Source organism: Thermobia domestica, chromosome 10, assembly GCF_964235325.1.
Source record: "Thermobia domestica chromosome 10, izTheDome1.hap1.1, whole genome shotgun sequence".
In the NCBI taxonomy this organism is placed as follows: domain Eukaryota; kingdom Metazoa; phylum Arthropoda; class Insecta; order Zygentoma; family Lepismatidae; genus Thermobia; species Thermobia domestica.
Window position 1 is genome coordinate 114,134,623 of NC_137463.1, and position 18,186 is coordinate 114,152,808.

Below are 18,186 nucleotides of genomic sequence, written 5' to 3' on the forward strand. Positions count from 1 at the left end.
GCATTATTAAAGTGCATCTAAATTGTATCACTTGTAGCATCTTAAGTAAGAGCCATGCCAATAACTTTCGTTCGGAGCAGAGGTGTCAGTTTCCATCAAGTATGAAATAAAATACTGAACATACTCACCATTTTGCTATCCGTTACAATTAATGTTATTAACCAAAGTTCGTATCAAATTCTTTTCACATTAAACACATACAAGTAAGTACAAATGATAATTTATAATATATAGACAGCAAAAGAACACAGTATATGTGCACGTGTAATATAACAACATAAAAATATGCTATTTACATACGCAGAAACTCAGCTGTTGTGACTATATGCCTAATGTGGAGAGTCTCTACCCTTTTCTTCACAGATAAAGACTCATCAGCAGACAACAGAAATATATTTTTGAGAGGTTCTCTCTCTTTTTTTCATACATCTACTTATAACTATTCGCGCAGCAGTGAGTGCGATACCAAGCACCAAACTCTTTTGGCTTCAACATTTCTTTTTTTCCTCCTCTCTCATAACACAGAAATTCTAAATACATTCTAGCAAACTCTTGCAATACTTATCTTTATTATAGTCTTCAGAGCCGAATTATATGATGCAGATAAATACTTTTCAAGACGTAAATGAAATACAATTCGTTTTAATACCTTACTTTAAATAACAAGCAGGAATAAGACATCAATTAATGTACCAAACACTAGCATTTGGGAAATTACTCATATTGTGAATTCTCGGACATACTTGCTAGTACGAAACTCTAACAAGATACAACGAAACATTTCATTTCTCACTTCGAATTATTCTTATTGTCAGGGTCGAATTATTCTCATACCAAAATTAATATGTTACTTTTCTGTCGTACGTTTTGATTAAGGCACAACATTAAAATCCAACAACTCGATCTCTTATTAGGATAATATATTGTATTCGCAAAGAAGAGTAGATAACATGTACGCTTAAGAATTTCAAGCTACCATTGCTACAAATTAATTTCAAGTAGTAAATAATATTACTCATTATAAAGATATCTGATAATATCATTTCAATGAATATAACTACGGAAGAAAACCGGGAAACATTTAGTATCAACTGACCTTGCAATTTAAGACAAGACTGAAATTCACTAGAAGAAACGCATTTAAGAAACCCAAGTAAACGATTCGGAAACTAATTATCTTAAATACATTTCACAAAACACAAATATAATTGACTTACCTGGTCACTCTTTCTTGTAACAAGTACGCCTAAAATTTTGCTAAAAAAGCTAGCCAACAATGGATTTAAAGGTGGATCCGTTTCAAGAAATGAATACAATTTGTTCAATAATGCTTCATCTCCTGCTAGTCTCTCATTTAAAGCAGGTACATCACACGTTAGTAACTCACAAGCAATATTAGGGTACTTGTAGCGAGACCGTTCATCTAAATCAGCTGATGGCTCAACTGTTGTTAATGTCACCAACTCCTCCATCACTTCAGGACGAAGTAAACTGCAAGTAGAAAATAAGAAATGCATGGCTCATTCTACAGGTCTGCATAATACGAGTACATATATAAATATATAAAACTAGATATCTCGCACATCATCACCGGCATGTGTTTAGTCTACGCAGATGAAACCCATCATGCACAAATTTTTCATTACCCTACATTTTCAACAAATGTGAGTATTATTAATACAACTAAATCCCTGAAAGATCAATATTTCCCTGCAAGATCAATGAATGAACTTGTATGCATTTTGAATAAATAGCTTAACGTCATTAACACCGACATCATTTGATAGAAGTTGTTGGCATTGCATAATTACATAATTGTTCCGTATTATTTTGATTCGTTTCCAATTTATTCACTCACTTCGTCACCTGACTAACCAGAACTTTTTTTCTGTGGAATCAGAAACTCCCCAGAAGATACATATTACTTTACAAGAAAACAAAACGGATCAACTGATTTTTCTCATACCTATATGTGCGAATTTTCATTAAATATTACTACTCTGCTCATCTGTTTGCCTCGGAGGTTGGGGACTGGAAATTTTTTTCCACGCTTCTCGATTTTCAGCTTTCTCTTTTAACTTCCAATATTTTCTTCTATTTTTCAAATTATCGATCAGTTGTGTTCTTCCAATTCTTAACTTTCCTTCCATCCTTCCTTTTAGCATCATACGAAGAAAATAATTTCTTCGCAAGAGGTGTCCAATCCAATTGGTCTTCCTATGAAGGATACTAGCTATAGAGCGTCTCACCCTTAGATTACAGTACAGGAGTAAATGGTAATGCTTTTCCTTATGCCCATTGTTGCCAAACTTGGCCTGAATTTTAGAAATTGTTTTATTTACTAGATATGGATAGATTTTTGTAGAACACTGTATTCTCTATCAAATAATGTGTTTTTCTCATATCAAGAAGAATTTTCAAGTAAGAAATAATTTGAAATAGTGAAATCTTGCTAATGGCAAATTTTAACGTCGCGTTAAACATATTACATCATAAATTCGGAACTATAAGAGATACAACGTTGAAACTTATACAGCTATTGACATCATATTTGGTGCCAATGTTGGAACAGCTAGCATTCAAAAAATCTTCTTGAATTTTAAAATAAAAAATAAAATGTAAGAGAAAGTGCATATACTATTGCAATGCAATATCTAAAATGTTGACTAGTGAGAAACTTTTTATTTTTCAGCTTAGATGGGGTGCAAAGCGAGAAAAATATTGAGAAAGAATTGAAGTTGTTTTTAAAACAAACTGCAGGTCGATATTTTTCTTTATTAAGGTTTTATGACTTTTAGTGTTAAGAGTTAATTTTCCAAAGCGCGCGGATCTGACCAGAAGAAAGGCAGTGACAAATATTGCCAATGCTATTTTCCTTATAATGTTTGTTTTAAAGTTGCTGATGTAAAATGTTGTGCTATACCGATGAGTATTCACACTTGATGCTATGTGAGCACGAATCTACTGCTTAACGGAAGCATGATCGCAAAATCGAATCGTGAACCACACTTGCGAGAAATATTGCGTCAACTCCACTTAATCTTACGTTTCACTTACTTCGCTCGTTTCCCTTGATATATATAAGACTAACATTCAAACGTATAGTTTTTACTTTCTTTCTTCCAACACAAATTTCAATCGCGGGTGAATAGTAAGTACAGTGGACACTTGAAGCAGGATAGTAATTCAGCAATAACATAAATCACAAAAATGCAGTTGGCACTCAAATAAAACCAACTGTTTCTTCAGAAGATCAATATCTATGGAAGAGGCAAAAGCACGCCAATATCTGTTAATAATAAAACTCCTCACTCATTGGTGATAAGAAGTTATTAGCTTTTGTAATTGATTCGTTTACAGTTCGCACGTGGTCTCTAATGTCCTTTCGAATGCTGACAATTTTGACAATAAACGTTGGTTTCGTTTGTAATTCCACTTCTTTATTTACTTGGAATACGCAAATGAAGATGAGAAAAACATTAGCAACAAATAACTTCATGAGCTCACAAAGCAGAATGAAGCGGCTCTTTGTTCTTTTCCCCGATGTTTCTTTAGGAAGCATGAAAGAAACAAAATGAATTTTCGGGGGGATTTTATAATTCTGTTTGGTTTTGTTTCCTCGTCCAACGATCTGTACCTTGTTGGCTGTCACTACACGTGGTTTAAAGTCACAACTTGTGCGTTTGTTAAGAACAGATATAATAGGGTTTCTTTTCATTCTTCTTCTGTTTCCAGACTGACATTGTGTGTCTGAGGTGTCTGAAGTGAGTATAGAAACCAGGGAGGTTCAGTATCTATTCACCATTACATTTTGTCATCATCATCATCACAGGTATTCTGCCATTTTTGGCAGGTCACTTGCTGCCACTGAGAAGCATTCATGATCCACGGTCTTACGTTAACCTCTTCGTCTTCACGTGTGATTTTTCTATTTTGATATCGTCCAGTAATTGTAGTTTTCTTTGTCCCCTCCTTCTTTTACCTGTCACCATACCCTCTAGCACGATCCAATTCCTTCTTAGCCAATGTCCTAATCAGTTTCTCTTCCTTTTCTTAATTATATCTAAAATTGTTCTTTTGTCCGCCACCATTTCTAATACTCTCTTATTCGTTTTTCGTTCGACCCAGCTAATTCTCTCCATTTTCCTCCACACACACATTGCGAAAGCTTCCAGTCGTTTTAAATCATTTTTTGGATAATGACCATGTTTCTGACCCTTACAGTACAATACTCCACACGAAACATCGAGTTTTTCTCAACTCTTTATTCAAGGCCGCACAAAACCGACTTTCTTTCCTCCTAAAGGCTTCTTTCGCTATTCCAATCCTTGCTTTTATTTCACGTTTACATTTCGGGTTTATTCCACACATGCTCTTCGGGTTTTCAACTACAGACTGAATACATGGAAGGGATTTCACCTTTAAGCGGAAGCAGCGGAAGTGATTAAAAGGTATTTAGCATGCGTTCTTTTCTTCTTCCTTTAATTTTAAATTTACAAATCTTTCATTAATATTCACAAATGCATTTATAATTTCTACTATAGTGCGATGTTCCATTTACACCTCCTGATATTTGTTAAATATCATACTGTTGTTCCGCGGGAAAAATCGGATCTAAACCATCGGAAGTGGGAAGCAGCCGCCTTCACAATATACTTTACAATATAACTTGTGTTTGACCAACCAAATTAGTTTTACGGATATTTTGCGTACACAGACAAATGAGCGTTTTCGTACATCATATTTTCTCGTTACATATTACTATCACCCCCTACTCCATCACTCTTATCCAGGTTCAATAGCAGTATCTTACCCATTGCTATTTCTTAGCTTGCCGCACAATCGGTACAGGAAATTTCTGTATGAAACAGATTAGCCTGTCATTTATTTCAATCATACGTTTTCTATTCATTTCACATATTTTCTCGATTTCGTATTGCTCCCGTTAAACTTTTATTGCAACGATTTATAAACCATCACAAAAAGAAACCCCCTACCTAACACACAATTATTAGACTGTTGTTTCGTACCCTCCAATGAATTTGCGCAAATGGAATGGCAAAAGCGATGAAAATATATGAATTTGAGAAAGGCTTTATTTACAGTCAGACACTCTTTTAGTCTTTCTTGTTCTTTCTTCAGAAGAAAACACGGCATAAGAAATGTGGCAACAGCGCGCTCCATTTACTCTGTACTGCAATCTAAGAGTGCGACGCGTTATAGAAACGTTCTCTTCTCTCCTATTCGTTTCAAAACATCTTCATTTGTTACTTACTCTTTCTGTCCATTTTATCTTTTCCATCTTCCTCCAACGCCAATTTCGAAGTTCTCTAAATACTTCTTCCCTAACCTACTTAATATCCAAATCTCTGAACCATACAGTCCAGTGTTCCATATACATCATTTGACCAACTTCCTTCTTAATCTAACATTACACCTGCTAGTTAAGAGCGATCTTTTCTTGTTGAATGGTTCCTTGACTATGACAATTCTTGACCTGATCTCTTTGGCACAGTAAGCGTCTCTTGTCAAAATACTTTCCCGACACTTGAAATGATCGACCTCTTCAAGTTCTCTTTGTTCTACTCTGACCCGTAAATGTGTGTTTCCACGGGGTATTCTTATGACTTTCGACTTTTCGACGTTGATTTCCACCCCATATAGTTTACTAATATAAGCATACTGCTCTTATATATTGCTCTATTATATATATGCTTACTAATATAAGCATATATATATATCGTAATGCAAACTTTCATGTTTGCTATATACAAAACAGATATGCTATATCTAAGGAAACAGGGAACTCAAAAGCATCCACCGCACGATATACTATACAGTAGTCCTGAAAGGTTATTATCTAGGATACCACCACAAGAACTGGACGAAGAACTTAAAAACACACCTTACAACCATGCAAGTTATTTATTATTTTTCGTATCAGTTTCGGACGAGTGTATGAATATAACGACGACATTGCACCGAGCTAGGATCGAACCAAAGACCTAACATACCAGGAAACGAGTATTCTACGAAACACTGGTGTTGTTGCCTTGGCAACTTACACTTCGCTTCTCTCAAGTCTAGCTCGGACTGACATGTTGAACGATTTACACTTTATGACCTACCGTTATCCCTCCCCTCCTCCAAATAAAATAAAATGTAAATCCTCTATTTTAGGCTTGTTATTAGAAAGAATGTTCTGTCTACAGTTTCTTAACATTACTATGGGGTATATATTACTAAGAATGTTAAAGCCACGGACTTAATGAATGAATGAATAATAATAATTTTCACTGTTTTGCGAGCGGTGATGATAATTAGAAATAATGTAAGCTAAAGGCTAATAGTCACCCCAAGAAACAAACCACATCACTAGGAAATACCTTCGAAGAACATGGTCTTCATCTTCAGCCTAGGCACTTCGAAAAGGATTTAAACCATATGAAAGAAGTTATGGATAGGTTCAAATGCTTAAAAAGAATTTTAAAATTATGCGAACCAAAAATCTTTTTGCATTAGAAATAGACATATGTTAATAGTAATACATTTGTCATTGTTTACAGTTGTTTACTGTTTTTCTTTTTTCATTACCTTCCAGACGGCGGAAATGAGTAGTAAAAACACTGCTCCAAATGGTCATTTATGTCACCTTTATCTGAATTGAGAGCCGGTTTCTCCTTATGAATGTAATAAGCTTCTTTAATTTTCCGTTCAGTTCAAAGACAATAACCACAACATTACTAATTCATCTATGATCGAGAAAGCAAAAACAGCAATTGAACGGAAAATTAAAGAAGCTTATTACATTCATAAGGAGAAACCGGAACTAAATTCAGATAAGATGACATTAATGCCATTTAGAGCAGTGTTTTTACTACTCATTTCCGCCGTCTGGAAGGTAATGAAAAAAGAAAAAAACAGTAAATAACAGTGAATAGTGACAAGTGAATTACTATTAACGTATCTGGTGCAAGAAGATTTTTGCTTCGCATATTTTTAAAATTCTTTTTAAGCATTTTTATCTATCCAGAATTTCTTTCCTATGATTTAAATCCTTTTCGAAGTGCCTAGGCTGAAGTACTTCCTAGTAATGTGGTTTGTTTCTTGCGGTGGCTATTAGCCTTTCACTAACATTATTTCTAATAATAATAATAATAATAATAATAAAGGAGGAGACCTAGTTAAACGAGTTTCAAAAAATTATCTCTACATAATTCCAGTGTAAATACTAAGGTAGATAACAACTAAGCGCAGAGATCAGAAAAACAATTTAATGCCAAGCTTTTGGAGCACCTACACTCTCCACCAGAGGAAGACAAGTTAAACGTATCTCACTGTTATGAAATCTACCATACTTAGTACTTACTAATCTATGAGCTTCTTATTTTGTACTTTACATTCTTGAAGAATATCTTCCTCTTCCATAAGCTCCTGAAGTGTGACATCCTGAAAAAAACAGAATTACACATAGTGTTGTTTTCATTCACTGCAGTGTCATACTTTATTATAATTTAATTAGATACACAACACTCTCTTCTGTCATCTTGTTATACATTACATGTCCGTATATTAAGTTAAATTCTTTCAACAACAGCTTTTCACTTATGTATCTTTGGTCTTCGAAGTATAACCCCCCTACTAAGACACACACAACTTACACAAATGATGATTAAAACGAAGAATCCAACACAGTACAACTATTCAAATTTATCGAAGCACAACATACAACAGATCATTTTCAAGATTACGGTTTCTTATATTTACCGTGGTATGATTGCATCAGCCAGACAATACCACAACTACAAGGTAACACGATTATTTCTTACTTAATAAGTGAGAGTAACTGTCGCATACTCTTAAATTTAGAAAGTTAGTGTTTACTTTACTGGATCATCTTTATTTCATCCAAAACGGTTTCGGTAGACGGTATAAGCTTCATCAATAGGTTGTCTTCATCAAAATACAATTTATATTCCTAATTCCGTATGTAAGCATCTTCATTTCAGTCATAAAGTGTGGTCACTATTCTCCTGAATGTACGAAATTGTTCCCCTACACGAACTACTATTGCCAAATTGTGTAATCGACATGAATACAGGAGAATAATTTCACGCATTCAGCAGGATAAGAAACATATCTGACTGAAATGTAAATACCAGCATACGAATTAGGGTTGTGAAATCTATTTTCACTAAGATCTACTGATTGATCATGAAAGCATTCCCAGAAACCATCTTGACACAATGGTTCGAATTTAAATATGAAGATCTGAATTTAATCTTCAAACAATGTCCACATTATATTCACTGCAGTAGAAAATCAAGAAACGTAAATAATTTGAAGCTTCAAGCGGGTAAGAAAACGGAATTTTACTTTAACGGTTAAGTTCATTTGCTTTCGACTTTTGCTCTCAAAACTATATTCTTCACTACTGTTTCGAAAATAAATAAATAAATAATTCACTGACAGACAATGAACAGATGTCTAAAATTTGATGTAAAGAAACTCAATGAAAATGAAAAATTTTAATGAACAACATGTCTCAGGATTCTTCATCACATAGATAAAAGATATTAAAGAACAATTCCTGTCAAAAATCTTTAGTAGCTAAATCACTGAAACGAAAGTGTTTCTTTGAACACCGAGGATAATTTTAAAAAGTCAGTTCTCAGATCATGCCTATTTTCTTCTTCTTTTTTTCCGTAACAGTCTAACAGTAAAACTCAAACGAACAGAAGGAGAACAGGAGATTGCTTTGAGAGGAAACACAACACATACCACGCGAAAAATAGACTAACTGAATATATAAATAGACAAACCACAGGTAATAAATCGAAGACCAGACAAATATCGTTATTACATACGCATATACCACAGTATATCTGATATTGTAACTTACAACTAGACTATGTTTGAATATATCTTTTCTTTGTTACATTTACATATAGTGTTAACGAAACAGTTTTCGTTTAAGGTACATCAAAAGAAATGCACATCGATTAACCATACACATACTACAGCAGGTAAATGAAAATTAAATGAAAACTTACAGTCTAATATCTCACAATTATGCCCTTTAGGCTAAGGGAGACGAATGATTAAGGCAAGTGAGTGATGATGGAATAACTGATGGAATGAGAATGTGGGAGGAAACGAAAAAATGAAATGAAATTTTTGAGCTTTACGTCCCACGGTTATGCCGGTTAGGCTAAAGGAGACGGTGATGATGAGAGATGAATGAAATGGAATGAAGAAAGTGGGAGGAAACGGGAAAACCCCAAGAAAACCCACGCACACGGTGTTTGTCCACCACAAAGTTCACTTGGCGGGAGCACGGTTTGAACCCGGGACCCCAAACACCAGAAGTGAACGCTCTATCACTGAACCACCGCGGTCCCTTGTGGGAGGAAACGAGTACCCCGAGAAAACCCAGGGACAAGATATTGTCCACCACAAATTTACTTGGTCGGGGATCGAACCAGGGACCACGCACCAGAGGTAAGCACTCTACCACTGACCAGGTGAGCAGATAATCTTTATTTCGTGAATAATTCTAACATTCCAAATTTGTACTTACGTCCTTGCTTAGGAGCGTTTCAATGTGAGGCGAAGATGTGTGATTGAATTTCCAAAACATCCTGTATTCGTAAATAGCCAACGTTGCAAATCACACCTGTAATGAATAACAGTGATTCTGTAAGTAAGAAACAACAATATTTTTATAATATGCATTGACGAGGACAAAAAAAGTTATTTACAACTAAAAACAGCTGGTTAAAAACAGCATTGTTCGTAAGATTAGATTAGAAGCAAGTTGGCTAAATATTGTACTACAAACATTGCTGTAAAGAATATTTAACTCAAACATGAACGGTCTTACTTTGAATCACGGAAGTTTGTACTTCAATCAGACACTTTCAGTGTTTGACATTTTATTTAACGGCATATACAAGTTGCTAAGCTGAACATACACACTAATGTTTCTCCCTCCTTTCCGAATACTTTAGAGGGAAAAATTGAGTAACATCACTTCTCAAAACTATAACAAAAAATTTCTTCTTGAAAAATGTATGTAGCACGGTACGTGGGATCACAGTAATTTCAGTTCTTTACACTTTCTGAGTAAAAATGGAATGTAATTCCAGTAATCACTTTCCACAACTGAAAGGGAATCAGCTTTTGGAGAAAATATGATGCATAATGTATAAGTAAAATAAAATATTTATGTATTGTCTTCTTTTCCAACTGTTAAATGACACATGTGCCCCATTATTATTATTATTATTATTATTATTATTATTATTATTATTATTATTATTATTATTATTATTATTAAGTATTCTGCCTTTTGGACAGGTCCTGGGACTAATGAGGATTCTTTTTAAATTTTAGGTTTGGGTCTGGAAATGTTTCTTCCACTTTTGTCGATATTCAGCTTCTTCTTTTAACTCCCAATATTTTCTCCTTCCTTTCATATCATCGATTAGCTGTGTCCTTCTTCCTATTCCTAGCTTCCCTTCCATCTTTCCTTCTATGGTGGTGTGAAGAAGACAATTTTTTCGCAAGATGTGTCCAATCCAATTAGCCTTTCTACGTAGGATGGTGGCCAGAAGTGTCCTCTTCTCTCCTATCCGTTTTAGAACATCTTCGCTTGTTGCTCTCTCTGTCCATTTTATCTTTTCCATCTTCCTCTAACACCACATTTCGAAGCTCTCCACGTATTTCTTCTTTAAGCTCCGTAATGTCCCAAGTCTCTGAACCATACAGTCCAGTGCTCCATATACAGCACTTGACCAACTTCCTTCTTAATCCAACATTAAACCTGCAAGTTAAAAGTAACCTTTTCTTGTTGAATCTTTCTTTAGCTATGGCAATTCTTGAACTGATCTCTTTGGTGCAGTAAGCGTCTCTCATCAAAATACTTCCCACATACTTGAAATTATAGACGACCTCAAGTTCTCCTTGTTCTACTCTGATCCGTAAGGACGTGTTTCCACAGTATATCCTCATGACTTTCGACTTTTCGATGTTAATTTCCATTCCATACAGTTTCCCAGTGTCTACTATTTTGTCAATCACCTCCTGTATTCTTCCTTCGCTTTTAGATATTATAACTGTATCATCTACATACCTGATCTTGTTAATGATCTGCCCTCCAATCTTGAAATCTCCAATTCCCATTAATGCTTCCTTCATTAAACATTTACTGTAAATATAGAATAATTGAGGCGACAAATATCCTTGTCTGACTCCTCTTCTAATCTCCACACTATTGGTTTCTCCTTTATTCAAGCGCAGCTTCACTCGTTGCCCTGTATACAGGTTTTGAATGAGTCGTCGATCTCTCCAGTTGACTCCGATTTCTTTAAGTATTTTCAGAAGTTTCGTCCAATTGACTCGGTCGAAAGTTTTTCGCCAGTCGATGAAGCACAAACACAACTCTTCATTTACATCAAGAATTCTTTCTGATATAATTCTCATCAATCCAATAGCATCTCTGGTGCCTTTTCCTTTCCGGAATTTAAACTGATCTTCTTCTAACCTCTCATCTATATTACTTTCCAGCCGCCTGTTGGATATACGTGCAATGATCTTTCCAGTGTGGGAAATCAGGTTAATGGTTCTGTGATCGCTGCACTTCTTTGCTTGCTTTTTCTTGGGCAATGCAATCATTGTAACATCAAGAAAATCCTTTGGCCATTTTCCACTCAGATAGATCTTGTTAGTAAGTGAAATCAGTACTTTCATTGCGTTGTCTCCTAATCCCTTGAGCAAATCTAATGGTATGTTGTCTTCTCCAGTGGCCTTTCTCCTTTGCATGTCTTTGATTGCTTGTACTACTTCACTTTTCAAAATACTGGGTCCATTTTCATCATCATCCCCCTCTTCCTCGGCTTCGATCGCAATATCTTTAGGGCGGTTCTTCTGATCATACAGACTTTTTATGTATTTCTCCCAAATTTTAAGGATTCTTTGATGGTCAGTGGTTACATTACCTTGTTGATCTTTGATGCCGAACGTTCGTATACTTTTGTTAGCTTTCCCTTCTAATTCTTGTGCTTTCTGGTACATCAGATCATATTTGCCGCGCCGTTGAAGTTCCATTATTTCTTCACATATCTGTTCCGTGTACTTTTCTTTGGCTTTGTCCGTCTCTCTTCTCAATTCTTTATTCAGCCTTCTGTATTCCTTGATGTTCATGTTTTTTGCCCTTCTGCGTTCCTTCATCTTCTTAAACATTGCTTCAGTTATCCACGGTTTCCTCGGTGCTCTTTCCAACCTGCCAATGTTATTGTAGTGTGCCAAGTAGAATCTGTTTAACTTCTATTCTTTATATTGCCAACTACATTGCCCATTGCAAAGAATTTTTTTTTTCAATGTCTTCTTTCTCATCATCGTCGATATTTCTTAGTCGCTCTAAGTTCTATTTTCAATTTCTCTTCCCATTTTTCTTGATCGACTTCAACCAGGTTTGCACTTTCGCCACCAGGAGATTGTGATCCGAATCAATGTCCGCTCCTGGCAGTGTCTTCAGGTCTCGTACACTACAACTTGGTTTTTCTTTTCTTAAAACCACGTGTTCATCACCACCAGATCATGTTGCCTACAGAAATCGATAAACATTTGACCTCGTTCGTTTCTTCTATCTAGTCCAAATGGTCCCACTACCTTATTCGCAGCTCCTTCTCCTACTAAGCTGTTGATCTCCCATCACTATGGCATTGACCTTTCTTCTTTCTTCCTGATGGAATATGTCACTAATCTGACCATACATTACTTCTACTTCATTATCATCATGGTCGGTTGTTGGCATATACACTTGAATTATCAGTACCCCAATATGTTAAATAAACAAACATATATGAATGTTGTGTATTAAGTGTGTTAGTATTAATTAAAACCCATCAGATTTTCTTGCCGTAACCCAGATAAGACTTACTTACCTAGGCTGATGTTTGTTCCTAAGTTAATTTTTTCTTCCTATATTTCGAGTGTTACACTCACACACTCTTCCTCTAAAACCCTTTTTTCACAGTATGGTCTTCACATAATATTAACATCAATAATGCTAATTTAAAAACTATTACAAAAAATTATATCAGTACTGATGGCCATAGTCTTATGATTATAACCATCTTCTTATACCTGTTTTTAACGTATTTATTATGCATTTTTTTTTTTTTAATAAATGAATTATTCTTAATTGGATTCGGAGGCATTTTGTGTCCCTAAGGAGGAATATCCGAGTGTAACATTCGAAAAAATTGAAAGAACATTAGTAGAAGAGTAATCCATTATACTATAATATGTTCAACAGACTCGGTAAGTAATTATTTGACTTAGTATTTGAAGTTGAGCGCCCCTTTTCAGCTCTGAAGCCCCGTGAGACATGAATTTGCAGTTTTAGATAGAATCCAAACCATTGTAATGTATTCAATGCTCTAGACCAATAGAATGAGCTGTGTAGTGAAATTTGTGATGTAACACTGCGTAACATTTTTTATGTATTTACACACAATGAAGAATGATGTTTAACCCTTTGGGGAAGGCTATTTTAAATCTCGTCAATCATCCGAGACAAAATAAAGAAATAAAATGAAAGAATAAATTATTATCAAACTCGACTTTTACTATACTGCAATACAATAGAATAATTTAACAAATTAAACGCATATGAGGCATATAAACTCCATTCGTCCCCAAGGAAACGACCGGCTGTGTCTTTGTATGCCAGACCCGTCTGTAAAAGGTACCTCTAAGGACGGATACCAGCCCTCTATGAAGGCGAAAAAAAGGGATGCCCTAAAACCCAACCAGCCTATGATTGGGTACTGAATGACTTACTTAACAAATTAAACGTAAATGAAGTTTATAAACCACACCCGTCCTCAACCGAACGATCGACTATTATTTAGTCACACCCTTCTCTAAACGGTTAACGTAACTCTGGGTTTGAAAAAACCCAGGCTTTTTTAAAAAAAGCCCAACCCACCTGGGCCCATATGGATTTTTTTTTTTTTTTAAATATTTCAACGTCTTTGGGGTAAAAGTGTTAAAATGTGATTTATACTTCAAGATTATTATTGTCACAACTTGCAACTATTTTCTATTCACTATTGTTTTGAAAAAATGACCGCCATTTTAAAATTTTACATTTGATCGCCGCTAAAATATATACAGCTAATTTAGTGTGTCTCGTGCTTCTACTCTGAAATTTTCAATTTAAAAGACAGCAAAATGCGCTTTGCAATGTGGATACCCACTATTAAAAAAAAAAAAAAAAAAAAAAAAAAATTACGTTGGTATGCAGCCAAAATATGTACAGGAAATTTAGTGTCTTGTGCATGTATCCTGAAAATTTAAACTTAAAAGACTGAAAGTGGCACCCTGTAGTATGTGTGGTACAGGCAGACGAACGAACAAATGTAGACCGAATCACCACAGGAACCTCAGTGACGTCGCCAAATGTGAACACCAAATATATTAATTTAAAACAAATATATTACTTATGTTTTATCAAATAAATATTTCAAAATGTCTTGAATGAAATTAAATATTTTCCAGCGTAAAATAAATAATTTTATTGTTTAAGTATTCAGTTCCGATACTTTATGCGCTCAATTGCGAGAATTTCCTAAGCATTTCTTTCGCGGCGGTTTTTTTTTTTCCTCCTCGAAAATGCAAGCTCTCTTCACTCTATATCGAAACTCCACTAGTACTTAAGTTTGAATTCAGCACTTGATATACACTTGATATAGTAAGCGTTATGTGGTTTGCGGAACTCTGAGCATTAAGCTTCTTAAATTTGACACGAATTTTTACGCCATTGCTGCTGTTGATTCTATAGAATGCATATTTGAAGAGTACTAACAAATAACTAGAATAAACTGTTGTTCTTAGAAAACCAAATTTTACTGAAGAATACTTGTGTTACCATCAACGGTAATAAAAAATAATACTAATAGTTTTACTAGTGCACTACATATTTACTGGTACTACCGCCACCTATGGCCTTAAAACCATCAAACGTATGAGGGATAACCTCCCTCGCTGTCGCCGAGCACACTATTCATAAAAAGTATTTTCTAAAATATAAAATTGCATATTTTATTTTAAATAGGCTATCAGCATAATCCATACATTAATATATTCTATAATTATCTCAAGCTGTTTTTTTTTTTTTTTTTTTTTTTTTAATCCAGTCAGTGCATTTAGCCCTTTATGAAGGTCTTATGTTGAATGTTGTAATCTTAACGTGAAAGCATCTAATTCGCCAAAGGAGTCCAAAATCTGATAAAAATTACTTTCAATGTGATCACCTTAATTGTATCAATAACATACTAACAAAAAGCTCAAAAACCCAGTTGGGTTTGTTTCAGGTGGGTCCAACCCAAAAAAAAAAACCGATGGTTTTTTCGGGCTGGGCTCACTTGGGCAAACCCTGACGTAACTAGACAGAATAAAATTATTTATAGCAATAATGACTGCACAGCCACATTAGTCTGTTCTCAAAAATATTATAATTATTCAAAGTAAAAAATCTATTTTCATAGTAACTTACCTCACAATTACATCACAACCATGCGATTTGCTATAAGTTAATTTCAAAAGCACAATTAGATAGTAGTAGTTGTTCCGTCGCTCCGCAGGTGATGCTATACATCATTTCCCTAATAAAAGAAGCAAGAAAATATTTATCACTGAAAGCTGAATCTGTTTTGAAATAATGTAGACTTAATATCACTTTGAATAGGTTAATGGAAAATTTGAAACAACTATAGTATGCGATACACACAATTGACTTACAGGAGTCACAACTCATCGAAGCTACGTATATATATCGGGTGTTCTAAAAATGGCGCGCACTAACTACAGAGCATTATTCTACAAGTCAAAATAAAGCAAAAGAATATACATAATTATATACCATTCGGCACCTCGTCTGGAGACGCGAATTCCACTGTGTGGCAACATCGCCGATGAAGAACCATAGAGTGCATCTATTAATCCTTCAAATAAGCTAGTTACATCGATTCTTTCCAGATGGAAATTGATGTCGATAAACGTTGCCGCTAGAACCATTTATTAGCGTAACAATCTATGTAACTGCTTGATGGATTCGTACAATTCTAACAGTTCAAAGTTAATCTGTGACGCTCCCACATAGTGAATTTTTAATGACCCATAGTGGTTGAACGAGCCCACGGAGGGTATTTTATACATACATATACATCGTTTTATTTCTAAAAATAAAGGTGCCGGTACGCTTGACCTCAGGTTCATAATGGTTAAAAAGTTGCATACCTTTCAGGGTTTTACACTTTGATGGATTGTTACGAAAGTAGTACGAGAACGTTGGTGTATTACATAGTCATTTTCAAATTGTTAACCACAGTTAAATACATTTATTATAATAGTAATGCTATTGTTATTTAGTCTGTGTTGGGGGTTGTGAGAGCTTGGCTCTATCAATGCCTAAACTCTCTACTTTACGCACAATTTGACGTCGTTAATTAGTATTTCATAAACAGAAGAATGTTATTGCAATTTAATGTTATTTTTTGGGGGGGAAGGGGGTAGCCCTTCCTCAATGTTTCAGCTACTTTGAGACTTCTACTTTATGCACTGTGGTTAAGATTAAACTGAATAAGATTATTACTAATTTCGTGTACGTGTTCGGAAGAAGAAGAAGTGAAAATTGCTCTCTTTATTTGTTTAAATAATTTGCTACCAATTTCAACTATTTCACCCCCTCTTATTTTTTTAGGAGTTTTTTGATGCCTAGTTAATACTTCGCGAGATTAACTGTTTTAGTAGTTTGTCTCTCGTTAACTTGCTCGTGTTAAAAGAAATTCAATACAACGATTAGTTTTCATGTTTACTCATTACTTGGTACTATTCGTATCACTCCATTGAGTTAACAGATATTTCGACACTGTGCTTTAATTTGGATGACACTGAGTTGATGCTTTTACCACGCTTCATGCTTTTAACTATTTTAAATTATGGCTTTTCTTTTCTAAGGTAAATTATAGGCTTTCAGTCAAGCAGTTACAGCATTATCCTTACTTATCCTACGAACAGTGTGTAAATAATCGAAATACATTGTCTTATGTGTAACATTCGTATCTATATAGAAATATATTAATGAAAGTCTAACCTGTTCAGGGGGGCGCGGTGGCTCAGTGGTAGAGCGTTCACCTCTGGTGCTTGGGGTCCCGGGTGGTGAACTTTGTGGTGGACAAACACCGTGCTCGTGGGTTTTCTCGGGGTTCTCCCGTTTCCTCCCACTTTCTTCATTCCACCATTTCACTCATCTCTCATAATCACCGTCTCCTTTAGCCTAACCGTGGGACGTAAAACTCAAAGATTTCATTTCATTTCTAACCTGTTAAGCACTGGTTTCTCTATAACGTAGCAATTAACTACAGCATACAAGTGAAGTGAGGTGAAGTTACGTACCCGATTGCCGTATGCAAACTTATGTTCCGCAACCACAGACCTTTCCGAAGGTTATGGATTCCAATTATTTGTGAAAAATTACGTAAATAATGTATTATGTTATTTGAGAACAGCAATGTGTAAGCAATCAAGACATATCCGATGCTATGTCTAACATTCATAATAACGTACAAACATATATATAATCCGACACGTAACGTGTTTTTATGCCACATAGAGATTTTCCGCTTTCCTCCTTTATGTGTACACCGAACGTCGGCGAGGCACCTGCTCCCTACTGCATACACCCTCGCGGGCCTCTCTGCTGACCTCCTACCTTGAATATTAGAATATAAGCACGTTTTAGTAGCAGCCTAGAGCAAGTTGGTTGTCTCTGCGCAATAGTTTTTATGGCATGCGTATACTGAAGCCCTGATATATGCAATGAATTTATGTATGGATTTGTATTCTCAATCTGCACCGTATTAATATTATAGAAACTTACGTCATGTGACACGCCATGATAGTTCTAACTTTTGTACTAGCTTTGTGACTGACTATTGAAATTGGTCCGTATTTTCATGCTTTCATTTTAGCTACCGTAGTCTGTTGATGTAAACATTAACAGACACACAAAACATAACTGCAAATTGTAAAGTACTATATACTCTCTTTCACGATATGTAATACCTTGAAGTACCCAGAAATTAAAATTATTTCTCCACAACTTTCTACGAACTA

General features: G+C 35.1%; 1 protein-coding gene across 2 annotated transcripts in view; it reads right to left on the bottom strand.

Moving 5' to 3' along the window:
- fmt (phosphatase 6 regulatory subunit 1-like protein fmt) overlaps positions 1 to 18,186 on the bottom strand; it is a 91,088-nt gene that overhangs the window by 72,141 nt on the left and 761 nt on the right. For both annotated transcript variants that reach the window (XM_081728463.1, XM_081728462.1), the window contains exons 2-5: positions 15,566 to 15,674; positions 9,581 to 9,676; positions 7,370 to 7,449; positions 1,218 to 1,491 (exon numbers count right to left, since the gene is read on the bottom strand). In XM_081728463.1, the coding sequence (XP_081584589.1) occupies positions 1,218 to 1,491; positions 7,370 to 7,449; positions 9,581 to 9,640 (414 nt within the window). In that variant the 5' untranslated portion in view covers positions 9,641 to 9,676; positions 15,566 to 15,674. The remainder of the gene's footprint in view (positions 1 to 1,217; positions 1,492 to 7,369; positions 7,450 to 9,580; positions 9,677 to 15,565; positions 15,675 to 18,186) is intronic.